At 42.9% G+C, this 24473-nt stretch overlaps 1 protein-coding gene across 2 annotated transcripts; it reads right to left on the bottom strand.

Moving 5' to 3' along the window:
* Positions 1–227: 227 nt before the first annotated feature.
* On the bottom strand, positions 228–22664 carry LOC119901729 (acyl-coenzyme A thioesterase 5-like). 2 transcript variants are annotated; one of them, XM_038717355.1, is made up of 4 exons: positions 22483–22664; positions 5494–5955; positions 1964–2151; positions 228–1327 (listed from the first exon to the last, which is right to left on the bottom strand). In XM_038717355.1, the coding sequence occupies exons 2-4, from the start codon at positions 5948–5950 to the stop codon at positions 719–721; spliced, it is 1254 nt and encodes a 417-aa protein (XP_038573283.1). In that variant the 5' UTR covers positions 5951–5955; positions 22483–22664; the 3' UTR covers positions 228–718. The 2 variants fall into 2 exon arrangements, with proteins under 2 accessions (XP_038573283.1, XP_038573284.1); XM_038717356.1 differs by lacking the exon at positions 22483–22664 and adding an exon at positions 7148–7582.
* Positions 22665–24473: the final 1809 nt, after the last annotated feature.

A 24473-nucleotide genomic window follows, 5' to 3' on the forward strand; every position in this document is an offset into this window, starting at 1 on the left:
GTTTGAAAACGGCAAAGGCTCTAGCTGTCTGATCAGCATCTTGACATGCCACACCTGTGAGATGGATGGATTATCTCGGCAAAGGAGAAGCACTCACTAACAGATTTTGACAGATTTGAGAGAAATAGGCCTTTTGTGCACGTAGAAACTTGCCTTTGTGGAAGATGGATAATCTATAGAGCTTCTGCATTGGCACATCAGTTAAAATATGAGGACCAGAGATGAGAGCCGTTCAACAGTTTATTGTCCTTTAAAGTTTCTCACTTCAACAGTTGACTGACAGATGCTAAAAGGCAAATGAAAACAATCAGTAGATAGAAGGTACTCTAACAGATCATAATCAAATTAGAGCACTCATTCACTAGGAAAAAAGCAATAACTATAACAAATATACAGAACTTATTGATTTGTGAACAATATTTGAGAGAAATAGGCCTTTTGTGTACACAGAGAAAGTCTTAGATCTTTGCGTTCAGCTCATGATGAATGGGGGCAAAAACAAAAGAGTTGTGTTTATAATTTTGTTCAGTGTAGTAAGCCTGAAACAGGTTGGAATCGGTCATAACATTTCAACATGATATATTCCATGAACAATCAAATTATTAAATTGTTCACTTAATTACAAAACATTCAGCTTCATAAACAATTATATCAGGTTAACTGCCAGCCTTGATTTCATGATTTTCTTATTTGTTCTTTTATATTAACCTATTTGCATCTATAACTTGGCTTTAGTCTGCGTGGCATCACAGCTCAGGTGGGTTCTGAAGAACTCCTGGATCTTCTTCCACAGGTGGATTTCAGCTGCTGCGTGGGAGCTGGGCTCACCCCCCCATATGACTGGCTTGAGTACAAACCCATGAACACTAGAGGGGCAGTAGGGCCCATAAGGCGGCTCCAGTAGGTGTCCAGCTCTCGGGTAACACACACTCTCGAAGTTGTCCTTCCCATGACGCTTCAGTCTCTCCACCATCTCCTCCATGTAACCTTTACTGTCCCAGTTGAGGTCATCCTCTGAAGCCACAAACAGGAAACGTCCCTTGGCTTGCTCAATTGGGATCAGGCTTCCCTTGTTTTCCTCTGCCAGGGGATTTGTAACACCATCCTTGATAAAGAAGGCCCCTGACTCAACAGGAATCAACTTGCTGAAGTCACACAGTATTGGTGAGAGGATTTGGCGTTTTCTGTAGTAAAGAGGAATGACCGTATTGGCGCTGCAGCCATTGATCCACACTGTGGCCACAACACCTGGTACATAAGCAGCAAGTGAAAGCGCAATATCTGCCCCCTTAGATCGTGATATTACACCAACTCCTTTACTGCCCACCTGGGAAGAAAATAAATGCAAATTAGAGGTAGTCTGTATAAACACACAGAGCTCAGGAACTGGGCTAAAAGGGCAAATGTTATATACAAACATAAAAATGATATACCCTAGATGGGTGGATAAATAACAAGTGACAGAAGTAAAACCATTTTACATGGTGCAGTGCTAACTGTTGTTCTGTATGGGCTGGAGAACCAGTTTCTCAAAGCACTTAATCAGAATGGGGGTGAGTGCCACAAGGCGGTAGTAATTAAGACTAGACACTGCAAACTTTTAGGTACAGGGACGATGGTGGCTGTCTTGAAGCAGGTGGGAATCCTATCCCTTAAGCTAGCTGATGTCATTACTGACTCATGTGTTTAGTACACGGGGATGATCAGACCCAGCAGCTTTGCTCATATAGCAGACAGACAATTCGTAAACATTCGTAAATGCCTACTACATACCACCATGACGCAGTATACTACATACTGCGTTTCATAGTAGTATGCAGTATGAAACTGTTAAACCGATTTATTTTGCAGAATAGGCCAGGCTTACCCTGTTTTCAGTTTTGGAAAATGGAAGTAATTAATAGGAGAGTCAAAGGGTTGTGACTTTATGCCACTGGGCTTAAAAGTTACTCAAAAAACTCACCTTAGAATGTTGTAGTAAGAAATCCACTGCTTCTTTAAAGTGGTCCAGATGGAGCTCTTTCACGTTGTCAGGCTTATCAGAGAACACTGCTACATTCAGAACCACAAACCCTTTGTTTGCCAGCAGAGAGGCTCTTGTCTCAGACTTAAAGCTGTTCAGATCCAACACAGCGGGAAACTGACCTTCTCCTGAAACATACACAGGTACATCTTTTATACAAGATGTCTGTCTAATAGTGCTATAGCTAAATTTAAGGATGCGATTCCATCAGCTCTAAATTCATTATCAGATCACAAAGTAACGGAGGACTCCTATGCTAATTTCAGTCCCTCCCAAATCGATCATCATGTTGATAGTGCTGCAGGCTCACTGCGAATGACACTCGACTCTGTAGCCCCTCTAAAAAAGAAAATACTAAAGCAAAGACAGTTAGCTCCATGGTATAATACTGAAACTCGCAAATTAATTAATTAATTTGGCAAGATAGTCTTAAAACTTATAGGAAGGCCCTCCATAATGCCAGAGCAGCGTACTACTCCGTATTGATAGAGGAAAATAGGAACAACCCCAGGTTTCTTTTCAGCACTGTAGCCAGGCTGACAGAGAGTCACAGCTCTATTGAGCCAAGTATTCCCATAGCTCTCAGTAGTTACGACTTCATGAGCTTCTTTAATGATAAAATTCTAACTATTAGAAACAAAATTCACCAACACCTCCCCTCAACTGGCACTGACTTAACTTCAATAATTTTTTCATCTAAACCAGCAACCTGCCTCTTAGACCCCATCCCGACTAGGCTGCTTAAAGAAGTTTTACCCCTAGTCAGCACTTCTATACTAGATATGATCAATCTATCTTTATCAACAGGCTATGTACCACAGTACTTTAAAGTAGCTGTAATTAAACCTCTTCTGAAAAAGCCCAACCTTGATCCAGATGTTTTACCCAACTATAGACCTATATCTAACATTCCATTTCTCTCTAAGATCCTGGAAAAAGCAGTTGCTAAACAGCAGTGTGACTTTCTACAGAGCAATAGTTTATTTGAGGATTTTCAGTCTGGATTTAGAGCTCATCATAGCACAGAGACAGCACTGGTGAAAATCACTAATGACCTCCTAATTGCATTAGACAAAGGACTTGTCTCTGTACTGGTTTTATTAGATCTTAGTGCTCGATTTGATACCATTGACCATCAGAACCTATTACAGAGACTGGATCATTTCATTGGCATTAAAGGAACTGCTCTAATCTGGTTTAAGTCCTATTTATCAGATCGATTTCAGTTTGTACATGTTATCGATGAGTCCTCCATGCATGCCAAAGTTAGTCATGGAGTTCCACAAGGATCTGTCCTCGGACCAATCCTGTTCACTTTATATATACTTCCTTTAGGCAATATTATCAGGAAATAGTACATAAACTTTCATTGTTACGCAGATGATACTCAGTTATATCTATCGATCAAGCCAGATGAAACTAATCAGTTAGCTAAACTTCAAATGTGCCTTCAGGATGTTAAAACCTGAATGACCTGTAATTTTCTAATGTTAAACTCAGATAAAACTGAAGTTATTGTTCTGGGGCCCAAGCACCTCCGTGACACATTATCTAAAGATATTGTTTCCCTTGATGGCATCGCCCTGGCCTCCAGCACCACTGTGGGGAATCTTGGAGTTATCTTTGATCAGGACATGTCATTTAAGTCTCACATTAAGCAAATTTCAAGGACCGCCTTTTTCACCTACGTAATATTGCGAAAATCAGGAATATCCTGTCTAAAAATGATGCAGAAAAACTAGTCCATGCATTTGTTACTTCTAGGCTGGATTACTGCAATTCCTTATTCTCAGGCTGCTCGAAAAAGTCCATTAAGACTCTTCAGCTGATCCAAAATGCTGCAGTACGTGTTCTGACAGGAACCAGGAAAAGAGATCACATTTCTCCTGTCTTAGCTTCTCTGCATTGGCTTCCAGTAAAATCCAGAATAGAATTTAAAATCATTCTTCTACCTACAAAGCTCTTAATGGTCAGGCACCATCTTATCTTAAAGAGCTCATAGTACCTTACTATCGCACCAGAGCACTGCGCTCCCAGAATGCAGGGCTACTTGTGGTTCCTAGAGTCTCCAAAAGTAGAATGGGAGCCAGAGCGTTCAGCTATCAAGCTCCTCTCCTGTGGAACCAGGTTCCAGTTAGGGTTCAGGAGGCAGACACCATCTCCACATTTAAGACTAGGCTTAAGACTTTCGTCTTTGACAAAGCTTATAGTTAGGACTGGCTCAGGTGAGTCCTGAACCATCCCTTAGTTATGCTGCTATAGGCCTAGACTGCCGGGGGACTTCCCGTGATGCACTCAGGTCCTCCCTCCTCCACTTTCTCTCCCCCTGTATGCAACCTCATCCCATTAATGCATGTTACTAACTCGACTTCTCCCCTTTCCTGTAGTCTTGTGCTTTCTCGTCCCTCTCCTCTCTCCTCCTATCACTTCCTGCAGGTGTTTCTGGCTCTGGAGCTGTGGAGTCTGGATCTGTGGTTGCGAGTCACCTGTTTCCCCCGTGTTCCTGCTCGACACCCTCTACTACAATTATTGTTACTAGTCCTATTATTATTATTATTATTATAATCATTAACATTACGATTATCATCATTAACACTGCTGTAAATATCTGTACCATTATTCATTTAGTCCATAGCAACATCACCTTTACTGTCTGTACCTCTGTGTGAATACTGTGTAGGCTGCCTTCCTCCCCTCTCTCTCTCCTTCCATGCCTCTCTCTCTTTCTCTCTGTTCCTCTCTTGCACTCTCTCCCTCTCCCTTTCCCTCTCTCTCTCTTTCTCTCTCTCTCTCCTTCACCCCAAACCGGTCAAGGCAGATGGCCGCCCACCCTGACCCATGGTTCTGCTCAAGGTTTCTGCCTCTTAAAAGGAAGTTTTTCCTCTTCTCTGTCGCCTAGTGCTTGCTCTTGGTGGGAATTGTTGGGCTTCTGTAAATAACATCACAGAGTATGGTCTAGACCTGCTCTTTTATGAAAAGCGCTCTGAGATAACTGTTGTTGTGATTTGGCGCTATATAAATAAAATTGAATTGAACATATCAACAATATATTATATAAAATCCTACATCTTACATACTGTGCATCCTTTTGATGCAGAGTCACTGAACTTTTGTAAAATTTCTAAGCGTCATTACATAAACAAGTAATAGGGCTGCAATCATTATTTATTTTCATAACTGATTAATCTATGGATATGGATATAAATAACTAATGATGGCTGCATTACATTTATCATAACTGGTTTCAGGGTCCTGGTATTATGCATGCTGGCTCACTGTCTGGGCCTACTGGGACATCTAAAGGTATCGGAGCCATTGTTAATGTTATTAGTAACACTTGTGCTTTTCATGCTATGACAAGTCAAAATGGCTGCTTGTAGCTATTGCTATGGCCAAGTAAATTAACAGTTGTTATATATTCATAATAAAAACACTATTAGGTTGTAATTAAACTATGATGAATCTCCTACCTGGGGGAGTAAACAGGACTCCGCGGATATTCCCCTCTTTGACAGGGAGCCGGCTGACCCCGTCTCCAATCAGAAGCCTCTCGTTGGTCGCCTCTGCCAGCATCCTTTCCTCCCCTTCCTCCTCGTGCACAGAGACCTTCACCACGTGGGGGTTTAGTGCATTTGTTTTTTGAAACCTTCTGTGCAAAGTGTCAGCCCTCATCGACCACAGTAGACCCATGGGTTCAACCCCGACGTAGCTGCCACTGAGCGAGGGGTCTCTCTTCAGGTCAATCTCCCCGCTCCCATCAGCCCTGTAGGTGGCTGAGGAGCTGAACACCACTCCTTTCTCGTCAGTTGATCTGGCTTTCATGGAGACCACCTGTCTCGACCTCAGCCCGGCCACCTTCACCTGAACGGGCTCGTCAAACAAACACCTGGCGCTCGGCAGCAGCCTCAGTCTGACTTGGGAGGACATCTCACCTGAAACAAATTAAGAAAATTATTAATTATAATGAATAAATACGGGGCACCACCCTGGGATCAGGGACCAATAACCAAATATGAGCCAAGTATGATCAGTCTAAAATGGGGTTTGTCCACCTATAGATGGCAAACACAGAAGGGTGAATCCGTACACAGGCCGTGGCAACCAACTCTTACTACAACATTATACACAAATAATCACAGGCAACGACTTCTTAAAATTATAATAGGATTTATTCAACTCAAGCATAGATCAATGATCAATAACATTAGCAAGTAATCACTATTAACTATTGTAAGCAAAAATGAAATAAAGTCAATAAACAAATCAAACAAAAAATATAACAAAAACATACAACAATACAGCAACCATGTGTGTGTGTGTGTGTGTATTTGTGTGTGTGTGTTTGTGTGAGTGTGTGTGAGAGTGTGTGGGTGTGTGTGAGAGACAAAGGAGGGGAATGGATCCGACCATGTGGGTGGTGCCAGATCCGGTTGTGCTAGAGGCCAGCTGATTTTTGATTCGAGACGGCGGTTCAAACCATGTCATTTCAAGATCAAGATGGCAGAAAATCACTCTCCCCTGAACTAAAAAAAAATGGGGACACACTCTGATGCTAGCCTACTGTGAGTCACAGGTCTGGTTAACTTCAGAGATCACGTGGTGTGTGCATGTGTGGTTAGCAAGCAGAAGGAGGAGAGAAAGGCACAGAGCAAAGCTATATACATACAATATACCACAAACCATCACCATATCTTACAGCCACCAGCAGTGAATGATTCATTCAGCAGTGGTTGCTGGCATTGGATTAGATAGAATGTGCAATTGTATCTGTTCTCAGACAACAGAAACAAACACCAAAAATCCTAATTACTGTTCCAAACACTCAGCTACAACTTCATCAATGAAAGGGACGGTAGTGAACTTCAGCAACCGTGTTCCTTGGCTTGATAACAATACTGATCCGTTTTCACACAGTAATAGGAACAAAGCAGTCACGGCCCAGCGGGTGGTACCGGACACAACAACGTGCGTAGCACGGAAAACACACAGCAATTAAACAAGACACGGCGGTCTTTAAATATCCCTCGGAGTTTCTTAACAGAAACTCACCGCATGAAGCTTGTACAAGTTACAATAACAAGGTTAAAGAACTATCTGCTGCCCAGACATACTAAAGCCTCTTACGTGTCGCTTTGATAGCGAGTAGATGCGGGAGTCCTTTTGGGAAATCCAGCGGAGTTTCTCTCGGCTTGGTTCTGACGATGCCGGTAGGTTCAAGGGCACGGCTGATTCTTTGGCGGGAGCAACAGTAATCAGTGAAGTCGACGTTGGTTGAGAAGGTATAACACGGAGGTGATCTTCTCTCAGTTAAGCACGGAGTTTATGCGTCTTGTTCTGCAGGCACGAAACGTTATCTTGTGTATAACAGTTTCTTTAGGGATCCAAATTGTGTTGGTAACACAAAAAAAAATAATAGAGGTAAAAAGAAAGAAGAAAACAGAGTTGCTCGTCCGGCAAGTGAAGTCTGTATTCAGGAACAAAGAAAGTTCAGCGCTGAAAGAAAATACCTCCTGTGGCTGCTGGTGCAGTTGCAGAAAGGCAGTGTTTGTTTACCACCTTACAGTCCTTTTGAGAACTGGGAATGGCAATGAGGGTTCGTAGGTGTTTTATACCTCCGTTGACAAAATGGCTGTGCTTCCTGGGATTACTCCGCCCCCTGAAAGCTTTAGCCAATACAAACCTTTGGTTTGGTTATAAAAGTTAAGAGTTCATAGGTAGGTGTGATTTAACTGACCAGGGCCATCTGGGCTTTCTATTGTTCTCTGACCCCCTTTGTGTAGTCAAGCCGCATAGGCAGCTTTGGGGATTCCAACAGGCTGGGGTCTGGCTTGTAGGACATCAGAAGGCCCAGTCTTTGTTCTACCAGACTGTGAGGCCCAACATCCCCTCCTTACGTGTGAAGAGTGGGGTGCATGCAGCAGTCTTCAGAGCAAGTCAAAAGACCGAACAGTCCATGAGTCTAAAAGTAACCTGAGGGTTACTCAGTCCATGTGTTGGGAACAAAGAAGAGTTCAACAGTATGTACAGTTCATAGGGCATAGAGGCTGTAGTGTCGGGCAGACCTATTGAGGCTATGTCTAGGCAGACTACTAACTACTCTAGACCTATTTTTACACATCAATACACACAATCATTCACATTGCAAGCAGACATTTGATTAATCCATACACCGTCCTTTGTTGCTCCTTGTCATCAATGTTAACATTGAATAACCAAAAGGGAAAACCTGAAAGGTGAAAGGGAAGAGAGGGAGAGCAGAAGTAACAGGTGGTTAATGGTTAATCAGACTTGCTCCTTGACAGGATTAAGCTAGTCTGTTGAATGGTTGCTGATTGTTGCGTGGAAGCATGGCTGACAAACAGGAGGTTGTGATAAAATGCATTGCCAAGACTACACATCAGAAGTAATTGCACAACAGTAGTAGAAACAGATTTGAACAGGCATGCTCATCCAGGTTCAGGGAAACCAGATTGGCTGGAATCCTTCGTTGCTGTACCTGCTGAATGGGGACCTAACTTCTAACTGAGATCTTGCATTAAATCTTACTACTGGCACTTATGTGACAACTTTTCTAATGACTCCTGATAGAGTCTGTAAGGCGTGCAGGGCATTAGGAACGAGAATGTGTTAGGTGTAGTGGTACTAATTAGCAGAGTTTCAGGAGCGGCACCACACATCAAGCTCGTCATCGACAGCATTTCCATAAATACCCACACGTCCTAAGTCCTCCCCTTCGCCCTCGTATCCTGCATGGCCCTCGCATTCCGCAGACGAACCGAGACCAAGTAACATCGCGTAGAATTATTACCAGCTACTTCCATCCACTTACCTCTTCGAGAAGTGTCGGCACGTCGCTATCCCCATCGGACGCTGAATTATTCGGACGGACTAGAGACATCTGCCATGTTCACGTCAGTAGACCCAGCACCATAAGCCGAATTTTCTCCTCCGTCTCCACGTTTGAGACCCCGCTCTCTACAATCCTAGAGTCGGCCAGGGAGTGGGTGAGTCCAGCCTTAACGCCATCCGCCTTCCACGTTCCACTTTCCTCAACAATCAGAAACATTGCACCCAAAGAATCCCCTGCCTCTCATCAAACAGCTGATCACAGCGTTTCCACGCCCGGGTCACACAGTCTTCATGAACAATCAAGAGACGAACTATAGCCACTCTTCAGAAAAAGGTTATAAATGTAACAATTCCGATTTAGAGAACAGACAATACAGCAAACTTTTCAAGCTATCATGTCAGAGTGCCATGCATTCAGTTCTGTCAACACCAGCTCCTTTCCAGGTGGCACATTACGCACGCCGTGATGTCAGCGCCACTGTTAAAGGGACAGTTCGCCTATTACCTCCATCTCAAGATAGCAGAGAAATCGGTACCACAGCAAAACAGGACGTCAACCAACACCAGAATTCCAAGCCTCCACCTCTCCAGCAGCCTACATCACACAGGACAACCACATCGAGTCGTCAGCACCTTGCCATCCAGCTCCCAAAGCTTCAGGTACCCAGCACTGGGATATGCCAGCACCCCAGCCGTCTACATCTACCAACCACAGCAGCAGGCTTCATTAGGGGCCTTCGGCACTGGGACACCAGCGCCACAGCTGGACACGTCCAGCAGCTACGGCAGCCAGTTCCATTAGGGGCCCCAGCACCGAGATGCTAGCGCCCAGTCGTACATTTCGAACAACCTCAGCAGCCTCAGTAAGGGCACAAATGGTCCATTACACAGAACCATCCGAAAAGTCAAACCGTTTCAAAGGATAGGAACTTCATGCCATTTTTCGCTAATCTTGTGTTTCGAGGTCTTAATCATTACAAGCGAAGTCATTTCAAGCTAACAGCTGTTTTGAGCTAACTTCAAGCTAACTAACAGTCGTTTCAAGCTAATTTCGAGCTACAAGCCATTACAAACTAACTTTGAGCTAACAGCTGTTTTGCGCTTACTTCGAGCTAGCTAACACCTGTTTTGCGCTAACTTCGAGCTAGCTAACAGCCATTTCACGCTTACTTCGAGCTAACAGCCGTTTCACGCTTACTTCGAGCTAACAGCCATTTCGCGCTTACTTCGAGCAAGCATACAGCTGTTTCGCGCTTACTTCGAGCAAGCATACAGCCGCGTCGCGCTTACTTTGAGCTAACAGCCACGTCGCGCTTATTTTGAGCGAGCATATAGCCGCGTCATGCTTACTTTGAGCGAGCATACAGCCACGGCGCGCATACTTCAAGCGAGCTAACAGCCGCGTTGAGCTAACAGTCGTTTCAAGTAAAGAGTCATTACCTAGCTAAGTTGTTATCTAACCACATCATTTAAAGCAAACAGTCGTATCTAGCTAAGTCACTTTGAGCAAACAGTCGTTTCAAGCCATAGTTGTGTCGAGCTAACAACCGTCTTGAGCCCCACTCATTTCCTAGCTTAGCCATTTTCCAACTAAGTCAGTCCGAGCAGTCATCTTCTAGCTAATTTGGTTAAAGCTATAGTCGTTTTCAAGTAAACATTCGTTTCTTCTTAAGTCTTTCAAGCTAACAGTTGTTTCCTAGCTTTCGAGCAAAACTAGTTTTGAGCTAATATTCATATCGAGCTAACATTCGTCTCCAGATAACAATAGTTTTGAGTCTACAGCGTTTCTAGCGAACAATCGTTTCAAGCTAACATCCAGCTAACAGTCGTTTCCATTCATTTAAACCATGTCGTTCAGAGCCAATGTTGTCTCAACAGATAGTCGTTTCGATCGAACAGTCGTTTCAAAGCAAGTCATTCCAAACCAACCACAATTTAAACTAAAGTTGTTTTGAACAAGCGATCGTTTCAAATTAAAGGGCTCTGGCACCGGGATGCCGCTCACTCCCAATCAACACCAATCTGACTGCATCAGTCAGTTCGTTACATAGAACCATCCAATTCGTGGTTGGAAACAGTTTTGGGCTAGCTTAGTCGGGTCATTAGGCACCAGGATTCAAAAACCCCTTGAAGCCCACATCCACCAATCTCTGCAGGTCGCCCCAGTCTGGGATTCTGGCACTGGGATGCCGCTCACTCCCAGTCATCACCAATCTGACTACATCAGTCAGTTCGTTACATAGAACCATCCAATTCGTGGTTGGAAACAGTTTCGGGCTAGCTTAGTCGGGTCATTAGGCACCGGGATGCAAAAACACCTCGCAGCCCACATCCACCAATCTCTGCAGGTCGCTCCAGTCCGGGATTCTGGCACCAGGATGCCAGGATCCCCAGCATCTCATCTTACCAGTCCAGCAACTACAGCCAGAAGCTCCAGCACTGGCACCCAGTGTTCCTCCGTAGCCAGTTATTTCCAATTCTAATTTCGGTCTTTCCTCTTAACCCATTATGCTGCCATCAGCTAATCCTAATTCTTCATCTCCCGTTCTTCAGCTCACTAGTTTACTCAAACACATTGTAAACTACACGATATCTCGTTCTTCCCATCATGCCTTTTCCTCACCAACCGCCAACTAAAAGATCCCTCGAAGGGCACATCTACCTGAAAGGGAGAACATCCACCCGGTTGAGGGAACTCACTCCGAAAAGTTGCATCCACCTTCTCCATTCACTAAAACGATTACATGGCCATTATCCTAGATTCGGTCCCCAAGTCAGAGGCACAGGTTCACCAAAAATCCACACTGCTCCCAAGCCACAGCTTGCTTCAGTGGTGTAACCAGGGCCCACTCGACCACGCAACCCTAACATGCCTCCCAAGCGGTTCCCGGTCTCATTCTAACCCATTGCCGCCGCTCCAAGCTCGCTGGTTTCTCCAACCTCTGGGTTCCAAGGTCTGCATAGAAACAGCAGGTCTTCCCAAGACCCTAGATTTCTAGGATTCACTCTTGACACAATCCATCTCACACATTAATCTGGATTGAAAGCCCATGCAATCAGCATTCGATCACCAATTCCTCCTCACTTTGGCTCAACCTTCACCAACTTTTCACAAACAACCGCGACACCCCAAGATACCAATCGTACACTGCCGCCACATATTCTGCAGGTTTTTGGGGGTTCTACAAAGAAGACTAATTGCAGGAAAATGGTCCCCGAAACTCTACTACTAACAGCATAGCCCTCTCTCGGGTTACAGGCTTGCTTCGAAGAACTCAGCCACCGTCACAACAAGCACGACACAACCTCCTCGTCATTCAATCTCGTCACCACTTCTCATTTCACCAACACGCCCACAGTGGCAACAAACGCACTCCACTGAAGTCCATCTTAGCGGAAGCACTGGCATCCAAACGCATTCCCGCATAACCCAACTTCTTAGAGATACTCAACGTCAAGAGACATTTCAAGACCCCGGCAGCCTTCCTCTTATAGCAGACTCTCCGTCCGGTCTGCATCCACACCATCTGCGCCAGTTACAGCATCCCTCACTTGACTTGAACCTTAGCCGTCACGTCCACGCTTCACTGCATCTCATGCCCGCAATTGAGTCATTCCTCAAACACCACGTTCTACCAAAGTGATCCGAAGTCCAGTCAATTGGGGCAGCTTACTTTCATCTTTTCTTCAAAGTCCAGTCATCTCTGAACCCTCTAAGACCCTCGTGAACTAGGGAAATCCGGCGCACAACCATGTGAGATCGCCTGAGACCGCTCTAGTGGCTACTCAATTCTGGTTCTACCAGCAGCTCCGCCAAAGGTACTCTTTCACAAGGTATTCTCCCATCCATTACTTCAGTCACTCCTCCAGGATCTGAGCTAACACGGAGTCATTCCCGAGCATCCGATACAGATCATGCGCACCAGTCTTATAAAGCGTACCACCACTACACTAAGATCTCGAGATCCCAGATCACCCAATGTTCTCTCAAATAACGGGAAGCTTTTGGTGGTCCGTTGTGCCCGGGTGCTACGGCGGATTTCCCTATCGTAGCTTCCCCACAACGCTTTCTAATGTCTATTCAGCTACTGCAAGCTTCATACATCTTCTGTTCGTTACTCAATAAATCATTTAATCATACCCGTTGATTGTCCTTGCTAGTGAAATTGCACACTCGCATTGTGAGTTGGAGTATGCAGCTGTTAATGGATCCTACTGAGTGCATCTCCTTAGGCTGCTCCCCCCTTTCAGGTGTGGAAGCTTCCCCCCTTTCCTGGGTGTAGGAGCGGCTTGTAGGTCCATCTGATTAGATGTGGAACTTGTTTCATCCCCATCCACCAGGCTCAATTACCCATCCTGCCAGCGAGGGGTTTCTGGCACTTTCTCCCAGTCTCCTGACTAAGCGCATGAGCGCTTCCCATGCTAGCTGGGCGTGTCCCCTGGGTCTGTGTGGCTCAGTAGCAGGTGAGGGGCTGAAGCCACCTGGGGCTCTCTTGTAGCCTTCCCCCCTTTCCTGTGAGAGGAGAGTCTGATCAAAACGCAAGATGTTGCATCTAGTGATGGGCTGATGTGCTCTGTCGGCTAGTGTGACGTCTGTGTCTAGCGTGCAGGCAGATGGGGGAGCTTGGTAGCCGTCTACCATAGCGAGGCCAGAGAATATGCCACTAGGGGGTGTTTGGCTCCTAGCCGTGGTCCCTAGGCTGGCTGGCGTTGCTGGTTCACTCCCTTGCGCTGTTTTAAGCGGTTGAGGGAGGGCTCTGTCTTCCGTCTGCAAAGCTTGCAGTGGGGCCTGAGCTTCTCTTGCTTGGGAGAGCTAGGCTTGAGGGGACAGGCGGTCCTGGTGCAGGCTGCCGTTGCGTTGTTGCTCAGCCTGATAGCTACACTGCAGTTGGGCGAAGCGTTCTTCCTGTTCTTCAGCTTGTAGCTGGGCTCTGCGTTGGCATTTCTGCAAGCACGTCGGGGATGGAGCGTTGTGGCTCACATGTGCTAGCATTGTAGCTAGACAAATTCAGACTGTCTTCCGTGGACAGGGGTCAACTGACTCATAGAGAGCTTCAGCTCCTAGCTTACGGAGGTCTTGGTGACTCATTTCACCACTCTGTTAGAGAGGACACTCTGTACCAATTAATTTGTGGTAGGGAAAGCTGTTAATGTGTTAAAGCAAGAGTACAGGTGAGTGGCCTCAACCTGGCTTGCAAATGTTTGGTGAACTGTGCAGAATATCAATTTGAATAAAGAGAGAAAAATAAAAAATTTAAATTTCTAAGAATTCAAAATTAATAATTCTGGATTATTCATGCATAATTGTTGCAATAAAGTTGGTATTCCCACGACCCGCAGGATAAGCGGTTGATGATGGATGGATGGATGGAAGTTGGTATTTAGACGCCTCACGCGGGGCCTCAAATATGTTGGTTGTTTTGTCAACATGTGGTCAGGTTTGGTTACTAGATGAATATCAAAGATATTCTAGAAATATTTATTTAGAAAATAAATATTTAGAAAATTATTAATACTCAAAAGTATTAATTATAATGAATAAATACGGGGCACCACCCTGGGATCAGGGACCAATAACCAAATATGAGCCAAGTATGATCAGTCTAAAATGGGGTTTGTCCACCTATAGATGGCAAACACAGAAGGGTGAATCCGTACACAGGCCGGGGCAACCAACCCTTACTACAACAATATACATAAATAATCACAGGCAACGACTTCTTAAAATTATAATAGGATTTATTCAACTCAAGCATAGATCAATGATCAATAACTTTAAGTAAATCACTATTAACTATTGTAAGCAAAAATGAAATAAAGTCAATAAACAAATCAAACAAAAAATATAACAAAAACATACAACAATCCAGCAAGCGTGTGTGTGTGTGTGTGGGTGTGTGTGTGTGTGTGTGTGTGGGTGTGTGTGTGGGTGTGTGTGAGAGACAAAGGAGGGGGATGGATCCGACCACGTGGGTGGTGCCAGATCCGGTTGTGCTAGAGGCCAGCTGATTTTGGAATTAAGATGGCCGGTCAAACCATGTCATTTCAAGATCAAGATGGCGGAAAATCACTCTCCCCTGAACTAAAAAAAATGGGGACGCACTCTGATGCTAGCCTACTGTGGGTCACAGGTCTGGTTAGCTTCAGAGATCACGTGGTGTGTGCATGTGGGGTTAGTAAGCAGAAGGAGGAGAGAAAAACACAGAGCAAAGCTATATACATACAATATACCACAAACTATCTCACAAAGATTTCTAAATATTGACTGAAGAATGGAATTAAGTTTGTATCAAAATAGCTGAGCAGTTTTATCAAAACGCCTGTTCACGTCACTCAATATCCCTCCTCCCCATAGTAGGGGAGAGAGGGGAAGGTTGTAACAGGTCCAATTTCTCCTATCAGGAACAAGTTATGAATCACCTGATTCACTCTGCAGATGCCCAATTTAGTCCTTATTTCACATGGGGAAAAGTAGCACCCTGTGGCAGGCACAGCAAATTTTAGAAGGAAAAATATTTAAAGTGAAAAGTATATTTTATATTTTTTTATTAAAGCATTATCTACTTTGTAGTTAAATTGATCAAACCTAACTCATATTTATTGTGTCTATGTCTACGTGTTTATTGTGTAAAATGGACCATTGAAATGGTGTGTTTGGACTGCACTGACTGGGAGGTTATCAGGACTGCTACCAATAGTCTGGATGAGTTTACTGATGCTGTGACGTCCTACATCAGTTTCTGTGAGGACAGCTGTACACCAACATACACCAGGGTGAGTTATAACAATGACAAACCCTGGTTTAGAGCCAAACTCCGACAGCTTAGGTTGGAAAAAGAGGAGACATTTAGGAGTGGAGACAGGGCCGAATGCAGGGCGTTAAAGTACAGGTTTAGAAAGGAGGTGCGAGAAGCTAAACGAGAGGCTAAAGGACCAGTTCTCTGCAAACGACGCCACTTCTGTCTGGAGGTGTTTCAGACAGATCACAAAGTACAAACCCAAAGCCCCCACTCCATCAACGACTCTTGCCTGGCAAATGATCTGAACCAGTTCTACAGCCGTTTTGAGAGTCATTTGGACACCATCCCCCATGATTCCTCCATTCAGCTTCAGCCCCAGTCCACCATCCCCTCCTCCCACTCCTCTGAGTTTGCCAACTTAAATCCATCACTGACCCCCTCCTGTACCCCCTGCAGTTTGCATACAAAGCCATCAGGTCTGTAGATAATGCAGTAAACAGGCCATTCACTTCATCCTCCAGCACCCAGGCTTCCCAGGAACCTACGCCAGGATTTCAGCCTGCTTTCAACACCATCATCCCAGCCCTCCTGCGGGACAAGCTATCTCAGCTGAATGTGCCTGACTCCACCTGCAGGTGGATCACAGACTTCCTGACGGACAGGAAGCAGCACGTGAAGCTGGGAAAACATGTCTCTGATTCCAGGACCATTACAACCGGTTCCCCTCAAGGCTGCGTTCTTTCCCTTCTGCTCTTCTCCCTGTACACCAACAGCTGCACCACCAGTCACCAGTCTGTTAAGCTCCTGAAGTTTGCGGATGACACCACCCTCATTGAGCTCATCTCTGGTGGGGATGAGTCCGCATACGGGTGGGAGATTGACCATCTGGTGCCGCCAGAACAGCAAGCAGTCAGTCATTGCATATCATGCACAAACCTGGCACATTGCGCATATTTGTTGTTAATTGTTAATCTTTGTTGCTCTATATTTTTATATTGTGTCAATTTATATATTTAAGTTCACAATATTCTCTTCCGTTGCAATACGTCTGCCCAACACAAACCGGAGAAATGCACATGTAAATATCTGCCAAATTGTTCCTTCTCTGATAGTATTCTTTGATTATTCTTATATACAGGGTTCCCGCGGCTCCTTAAAAAGTCTTTACCGCTGGTGCGTTTAAGGAGTGGTAAAATTGTCACGCACAGTGCCTAAAATGCCTAATTAGCGTGCATTTGTATGATTTTCTTTTAGTAATTGACGATGTGAAACCCCGCCATTAATATAACTCACATGTTATGTTTATATTAGTCGGCATCGTTTTCTGGCATCGTTTTCTTGCTACCTTTCTTTATAATGTGTAAGTTACTCTTTTCTGCTCTTTTAATAGTTTATATTGCGTTTAACAACAACAAGTTTAAAGGCTGATTTTTTGTTCCTGAAGAAACCAGATTGTGCTTTTAAACTTATCTTTATGGTCAGAACATGACAAACACTTGATGCCAAACAGCAGCCTGGTATCAAACAGTGGATTACTTCACTAAGCTGAGGTAAAACATTCAAAACAAAGAAAAATAAAGTAAAATCGTTTTTTTAAAGTACCCTTTTTCTAAACACAATAAATGTCCTAATGGAAAAGAAAGTGCTAATTCGTTTGTGATTCAAATGTTCAAATCAAATCAAATATTATTAACATTTTTATTGAGGAAGATTGTATCATGATTATTACCATTGTTTTATTGCCCAGCCCTAATTCATGTTCACAAACGGACACGATCAGTTCACCAAAAATCTGAGCATGATCAATAATTGGCACTGTTTAAGCATGTTTATGCACAACACTGAATGGATTCCGTATGCTCCAGTCTGTGCTGTCAAACTTTTGGATTTTATTTGCAGAAGACTGCGACCGATACATATTTCCGCCCAAGTAGTTGCTGTTTTTGTGGTTATCAAGGCATTTGCATCCATGTGGTCATGGTGTCCCTGGCCACCTCCAGAGGTCGTTTTGCTGATTGGATCCAATGTTTCCTCAATGCGTGTCGGGTGCATTTACACCTGTACTTTCATGTGGTCAAGTGCTACCCGATCACAATCTGATCACCCAAATACATTTTAATGCCAGGTGTAAACAGCCTCTATATTCCCTGATTCGGAATATACAAAGTTTTCACATGTGATGAAAATAAAACTGCCAAATGTGGCACTGCGTCGTTCATTAAGAGATCAAACGCGCATCTCTTTTTTTAGATTTGAGGTCTTAAATTATTTTTTTGAGGTCTTAAAACATCTTAAAAAGCATTAAATTTGACTTTTAAAATGGTGCAAGAACCCTGATATACATGAAGCCATGTAACAACTGACTTTCAACTTCTTTGGACCTCTTTATAGCTCTGTTTCTAAGCCATACGTCATCTCTCGGCTTGCTTTCCTGGATCTGGGGAAATTCGCAGAAAGCCAAATGTCTCTTATCATCTTCTGACCTTTCAGATTTTGGTAGATTATCACTTTTATTTCACTATAATTGTTGCATTCTTGGCCGGGGTACACTGCTCCCCCTCTCTGTGGCCTTGGCATGCTTACTGCTGATCATAATATCTCAACCATAACCTGACTATGTGGAATGAGCTGGTGTCTTTTGTGCTGTGTGCTAGAGACAGGGCAGTCTTACTGTGCACTGTCTTACTGTGCTCTCTCACTCTGCCGTGTGCTGACACACACACACACACACACACATACACAGTTTTAACACTGTGATCTTGACTTTAGCTGTCAATTATCTTGGTGTATGTTTGTAACACAGTTTTTTTTAAAATGCTGTAGAATTACTACTTCCTGTGTGTATACATTTATGTACAGTCGCAGGAAAAGTATGTGAACACCTTGGAATTACCTGGATTTCTGCATAAATGTGATCTGATCTTCCTCCAAGTCATAACAATAGACAAACACAGTCTGCTTAAACTGATACCACATAAACAATGATATATTATCATGTTTTTATTGAACACACATTTACAGTGCAGGGTGGAAAAACTATGTGAATCCTTGGATTTAATAACTGGTTGACAATTCTTTGGCACCAACCAAATGTTTCCTGTAGTTGCAGATCAGACCTGAACAACGGTCAGGAGGAATTTTGGACCATTCTTCTTTACAGAACTGTTTCAGTTCAGCAATACTCTTGGGATGTCTGGTGTGAATCCCTCTCTTGAGGTCATGCCACAGCATCTCAACTGGTTTGAGGTCATTGTCTGACTGGAGCACTCCAGAAAGCGTAATTTCTTCTGCTGAAGCCGTTCTGTTGTTGATTTACTTCTGTGTTTTGGGTCGCTGTCCTTTTACATCACCCTTCTTCTGTTGAGCTTCAATTGGTGGAGGGATGTTGATGATAGCAAACCTTCCAGGCCCTGGGCAGTTTAAAAAAATATTGAGCTTTTAATAAAAATTAAACTGAAGAATTACATCTTCAGTTGGAACCAGTGCCATGGTTGTGCCATAGCGCCATGTACACAAAAGGCCTTTTTCTCTCAAATATTGTTCACAAAGCTGTCAAATTCTGTGTTAGGGAGCACTTCTCCTTTGCTGAGACAATCCATCCACCTCACAGGTTTGGCACATCAAGATGCTGATCAGACAGCATAGCCATTGCACAGGTGTGCCTTAGGCTGGCCACTCGAAAATGTGCAGTTCCATCACACAGCACAATGCTACAAATGTCGCAAGTTTTGAGGGAGCGAGCACTTGGCATGCTGACAGCAGGAATGTCCACCAGAGCTGTTGCCTGTGAATTGAATGTCTATTTCTCTACCAAAGGCGTTTCAGAGAACTTGGCAGTACATCCAACCGGCCTCACAACCACAGACCACGTGTAACCACACCAGCCCCAGACCTCCACATCCAGCTTCTCCTTTGCATAGAGTTGATCAGGTTGTTGATTGTGGAATGTTGGTCCACTCCTCTTCAATGGCTTTGCAAAGTTGCAGTCAGGTCAAGACCCCGATGAGGACGACGAGCATGCAGATGAGCTTACCTGAGACGGTTCCTGACAGTTTGCATAGAAATTCTTTGGTTATGCAAATAGTTGCAGCAGCCGTCCGGATGGTCTCAGATGATCTTGGAGGAGAAGATGCTGGATGTTGAGGTCCGGGCATAGACTGTATATAAAAAGGGTCCGGGGCTGGTGTGGTTACACGTGGTCTGTGGTTGTGAGGCCGGTTGGATGTACTGCATGTCTGATCAGCATCTTGATATGCCACACCTGTGAGGTGGATGGATTATCTCGGCAAAGGAGAAGTGCTCACTAACACAGATTTTGACAGATTTGAGAGAAATAGGCCTTTTGTGCACGTAGAAACTTGCCTTTGTGGAAGCTGGATAATCTATAGAGCATTGGCACACCAGTTGAAGTACGAGGACCAGAGATGAGAGCCAGTCAGTGAAAACTAAATGTCACTGTTAATCCTTCCATTCATTGACCAGATGGATACTGAAGATATTTTAGGAGAGAGAGAAGCAGGAGATTGGCAGGGCAGCTGATTCTGAGGTCAGTAGTGGTGTACAGGTCTAAGGACATGTGGGCTGTTTTGTTTTCTTCAAACAATAGGCATTGGTTGGGAGGTCTACTCTCTAAACTAAATTATTTTATGACATGTATTATAGTTTCTATATTCTGACCAACTTTGCTTTCTGCTTTCATTGGCTATAAAAATTAAATAAATATGCAGATGTCGCCTTCAAATCCATTCCACTCGGCTCATTTAGAGTCCATATAAGTTAAACTCAATTCCTTATTTTCACTGCTCGCACCTGCTGCACTGCAGCGACACAGCGAGGTAAAGAAAGCATTTTAGCATACCGGCTGCTCAGGTGTGTCTTTGTGCTCACATACATACGTCCCTAAAAAAGACACCTTTAAATTGAATAATTTGTTTAACTGATGCTTTTAAAGGCATCATGTAGTCTTTGTTGCAGCATTAAATTTAAAACACTTTCACTTAGATTATGTTGTTAAAACACTTATAACAGAGTTATCTAACATTTTTGCTAGGCTAGCTACAGTAAAGTTAAAATGAATCAAGCAGAGTTAGCAGCTCTTTGAATCCTGGTCAATGAGAGACGGTTAACTAACAGATTTCAGGATTGATGATAGAGACTCTATTGTCACTGTGTACAAAATACAACGAAATGTAGTTTAGAGCAAAACATTGAACGTAGCAGCTTTAAAATAGCACATAAGCAATAAGCAATCAATGAGGATTTTGATTAAATTTGCTATATATATAAAAGAAATCCTAGAGAAGACGCACCAAAAATGTTTTTGCTTCCAAACCCCATGTAACATTACAGTAACTTTTGTTCAACAGAGGGGAAATGGAAAAACAGTGTATGTCTGTTGCTTTTTATTTGTTAACATCTTGTCTTCTTCACTGGTTGTTGACATAAGTGTAGTCCTAATACAGTTACAAAAGATGCGAGTGCAAAGATTTTGCAAGTGCAAATTACGCATAACCTGGGGGCTAAGCCCCCCCATCTTTCAATCCGTCCCTGGATGATATTACATTAGAAAAGTTGATCTACAGGAAAAACATATCTGAAAGCAATAAAGAATGCCTGAGAGCCTTACTTCATTATAATCTATTATAGTTAGTAGATTTTGAATTGTCACCTGCCACCTGAATTTTGTGTTTCCCTTTAAATAAATAGAATAATTTTCACCATAAAATGGTTCAGAAAAATGAACCAGAATGCAGGAAATAACTGTTTAATGCTTAATGATTTCATAGAATTCAGAATTGAAGATCTCTTAAAAATAGTGTCAAAATATCGTCTTGTCTCTATCTCATGAACCAAATATCGTGTCTCGTATCGTCTCGTGAGCTAAGTGTCTCATCACACCTGTACCTCAGACACATATTTTATCAATAATTCATATCTTACGCTGCTCAGATCTTGTTTTCACGTTAACGATATTACTTCTCAAACTATAGCCAGATCAAATTATAACAACTACTCAAATTTTTACTAGATTTTTTACAGTTAACCTGATGAAAACAGACCCCTTTTTCCAGAAAAAATGCCTAAAATTACATACCCAAAATGAATCAGGAATAACTCCTCAACCATTTTTGCCTAGATGCATAATCTCCTTTGAAAAGTCAGAAGCTTAGGAATATGAGTCCATTGTGTATTAATATATTTATTTTACTTTTACAGACTACATGGAGATGCAATAAAGAAAAAATCTGAAATTTTTAGCCTCACCTGGTAAAAAAAGCTATATTTTGATGCAATAAACCATTAAAACCATCCTGAGTTAGCTTTTAATGCAACTGAATATCTTCTAATACACCTAGAATGCAATTGTAACTGTAAATCTGATGAAAATAAACTAAAATACAAAAGTTATCATACAACATTTTCAAATATACCAGGCGAATTTCCATATTTTGGCAATATTTATTGTTAAAATAGTAATATCAAAAAGTCTCCTTGCACATGCTCATTGTCTTTGACCACTGTCATTCCTCTCAGAGAAAAAATGACAATCCCTCTCGCTGTCTCCCTGCCTCACATAAAAATTTGACAGAAGATAACAAGGCAAAAGATAACTGAAGCTGCAACTCGAAGGAGAGCATGGAAAGGTGCAAGTTAATAAGGAGCAGGAATGAGAGTGGCTGTAATGGGTTAGCTCAGTCCATCAAAAAGGGACTCAAAATAAATAAGACATTCCTCTTTTGTTTGATGATGAAAATAGTTTGTCTAGTTTCTCAAACCTTAGATAGAAGAGTTCCTTTTTTAACTAATAGTGTCTTGTTTTACCTTTGCTTCTTCTGCTTTTCTATCACGACATGTGAAAATGTGACTTACCTGCAGTAAAACCAATGGTTGATCTGATGCTGAAAGTCAGTGATTTATATTGGTTGGGTTCCCTTTTCGCTTCGCTGTGTTCTGATCCTGTTAAATATTGTGTCTGATCTGTCGAGACAAAATGTTGTTTTCCTCCAAAGAATGTATGAATGTGTGACTAGCTAAACTGTAACTTCTTGGTTTGGTCCATGACAGTGCAGTGAGCATACTGAGCATGTGGACTGACCGGGGACAAGTGGATTAGGAGTGGTTTGAGGAATTTCTATTCACATTTTAGACACTTTTTGTTTTTGCTTTATGTCAAAGTTGTGAATACAGGCAATGAGGACAGGACCCAAATGCAGATTCAGAAATTGACCAGATTAAGGTACATTCGTTTGAAGGCAGACAGGCAGGGAGGTACAGGTTTCAGATTTCAGGGTGAAGGGTTCACGTTGCAGGTTAAGGTCCAGAGATAAGAGGCTAAAAGGCAAAGGTATGAAGCGACAAAGCAACTATGGCAATCGGCCTCTAAAACTTGTGGAATTGATTCTGTATACAGGTGCTTCTCAGAAAATTTGAATATTGTGGAAAAGCAATTTTCTTCCCGTAATTTAATTCAAAAAGTTCTCATTACACATAAAGTAAAATATTTCAGGCCTTTTTTTGTTTTAATCTTAATGATTACGGCTTACAGCTCACAGAAATCAAAAATCCAAATCTCAAAATATTAGAATAAAGAATCTAATTAATAATAATAATAATAATAATAATAATATATACCTTGTCATTAGTCAATTTGAGTTCTGTCTCTGAAGGGTCACGGCGAGAATATTTTAAAGGACTATTTTTACATTCCTCACAATACTTTTCTTCTTCCATTCCTTCTAAACCAGAACTGCATCCGTTTCCGTTCAGCTGCTCCCAGCACAACACCCCAGTATGGACCAGCTCATTGAATTGACTTTGAACTGGACATGACCTATGCTGATATAGTATTACTGCCCAGGCACCACGCAGGTGCTGTGATCATCCCAGAGTAGAGCAGAGAGCCTGGATAGCAGCCGTGCGGGCCCAGCTTGGACTTAAGTCGATAAAAAAGCTTGAACTTTTACCAACATGTTTATTTTCAACAATAATAGACACCAGAGTACAAACATTGGTGGATTATCACTTTTATTTCACTATGATTGCTGCATTCTTGGCCAGGCTACACTGCCCCCCCTCTCTGTGGCCTTGGCATGCTTACTGCTGATCATAATATCTCAACCATAACCTGACTTTGTGGAATGAGCTGGTGTCTTTTGTGCTATGTGCTAGAGACAGGTTTGTGTTTGTGCAAAGTGTTTTATATTTACAGATAACACATTTACACACAGATCGCTCATCTGTTCACACAAATAATATTGAAACATAAATACCCCCATACAGCCATAACCTGACTTTGTGAAATGAGCTGGTGTCTTTTGTGCTATGTGCTAGAGACAGGGCAGTCTTTCTGTGCTCTCTCACTCTGCTGTGTGTCCTCCTCTACCTCTGCCCAACAGCACACATGAGGTCCTTCTGTTGAGCCCATGCAGTCAGATACAGAGAGGAGCACACACACACACACACACACACACACACACACACACACACACACACACAGGGCTATAGAGGTTTAACACTGTGATCTTAATTTCAGCTGTCTATTATATTGGTGTATGTTTTATAGAACAGTTTTCACACAAATTTGCTTCTAAATTCCTTCTACATTCCCATCTATGTCACTTATTAGTCACATTCTAACACATTCACCCTTTCAGGCCATTATCAGGAGACATCACCTGCTGACAAGTCGTTGACCTACAATAGTGCATTGACTGTACAAGTTCAACATGCGTAAATAAGTACAATCTGGAGTACACTTGGCAACATGGAGCCTATTTCACAGCCTGTAGACCTGCAAGAAAATACTCAAATTATTGTTTACACGCTGTGAAATGATCAATTATCATGCGTAGTGGTTTTGC

Source organism: Micropterus salmoides, unplaced genomic scaffold, assembly GCF_014851395.1.
Source record: "Micropterus salmoides isolate LMB-PRFRI ecotype aquatic unplaced genomic scaffold, ASM1485139v1 Ms_hic_scaffold_14, whole genome shotgun sequence".
In the NCBI taxonomy this organism is placed as follows: domain Eukaryota; kingdom Metazoa; phylum Chordata; class Actinopteri; order Centrarchiformes; family Centrarchidae; genus Micropterus; species Micropterus salmoides.

Bases quoted from the DNA above. Each gene is read 5' to 3' on its own strand.
- LOC119901729 (XM_038717355.1), bottom strand. From the start codon at position 5,950: ATGTCCTCCCAAGTCAGACTGAGGCTGCTGCCGAGCGCCAGGTGTTTG. The intron at 2,152-5,493 runs GTAGGAGATTCA...TGTATGTTTCAG, and splicing joins AGTCCTGTTTACTCCCCCAG to GAGAAGGTCAGTTTCCCGCT. The intron at 1,328-1,963 runs GTGAGTTTTTTG...TTTTCTTCCCAG, and splicing joins TCTTACTACAACATTCTAAG to GTGGGCAGTAAAGGAGTTGG.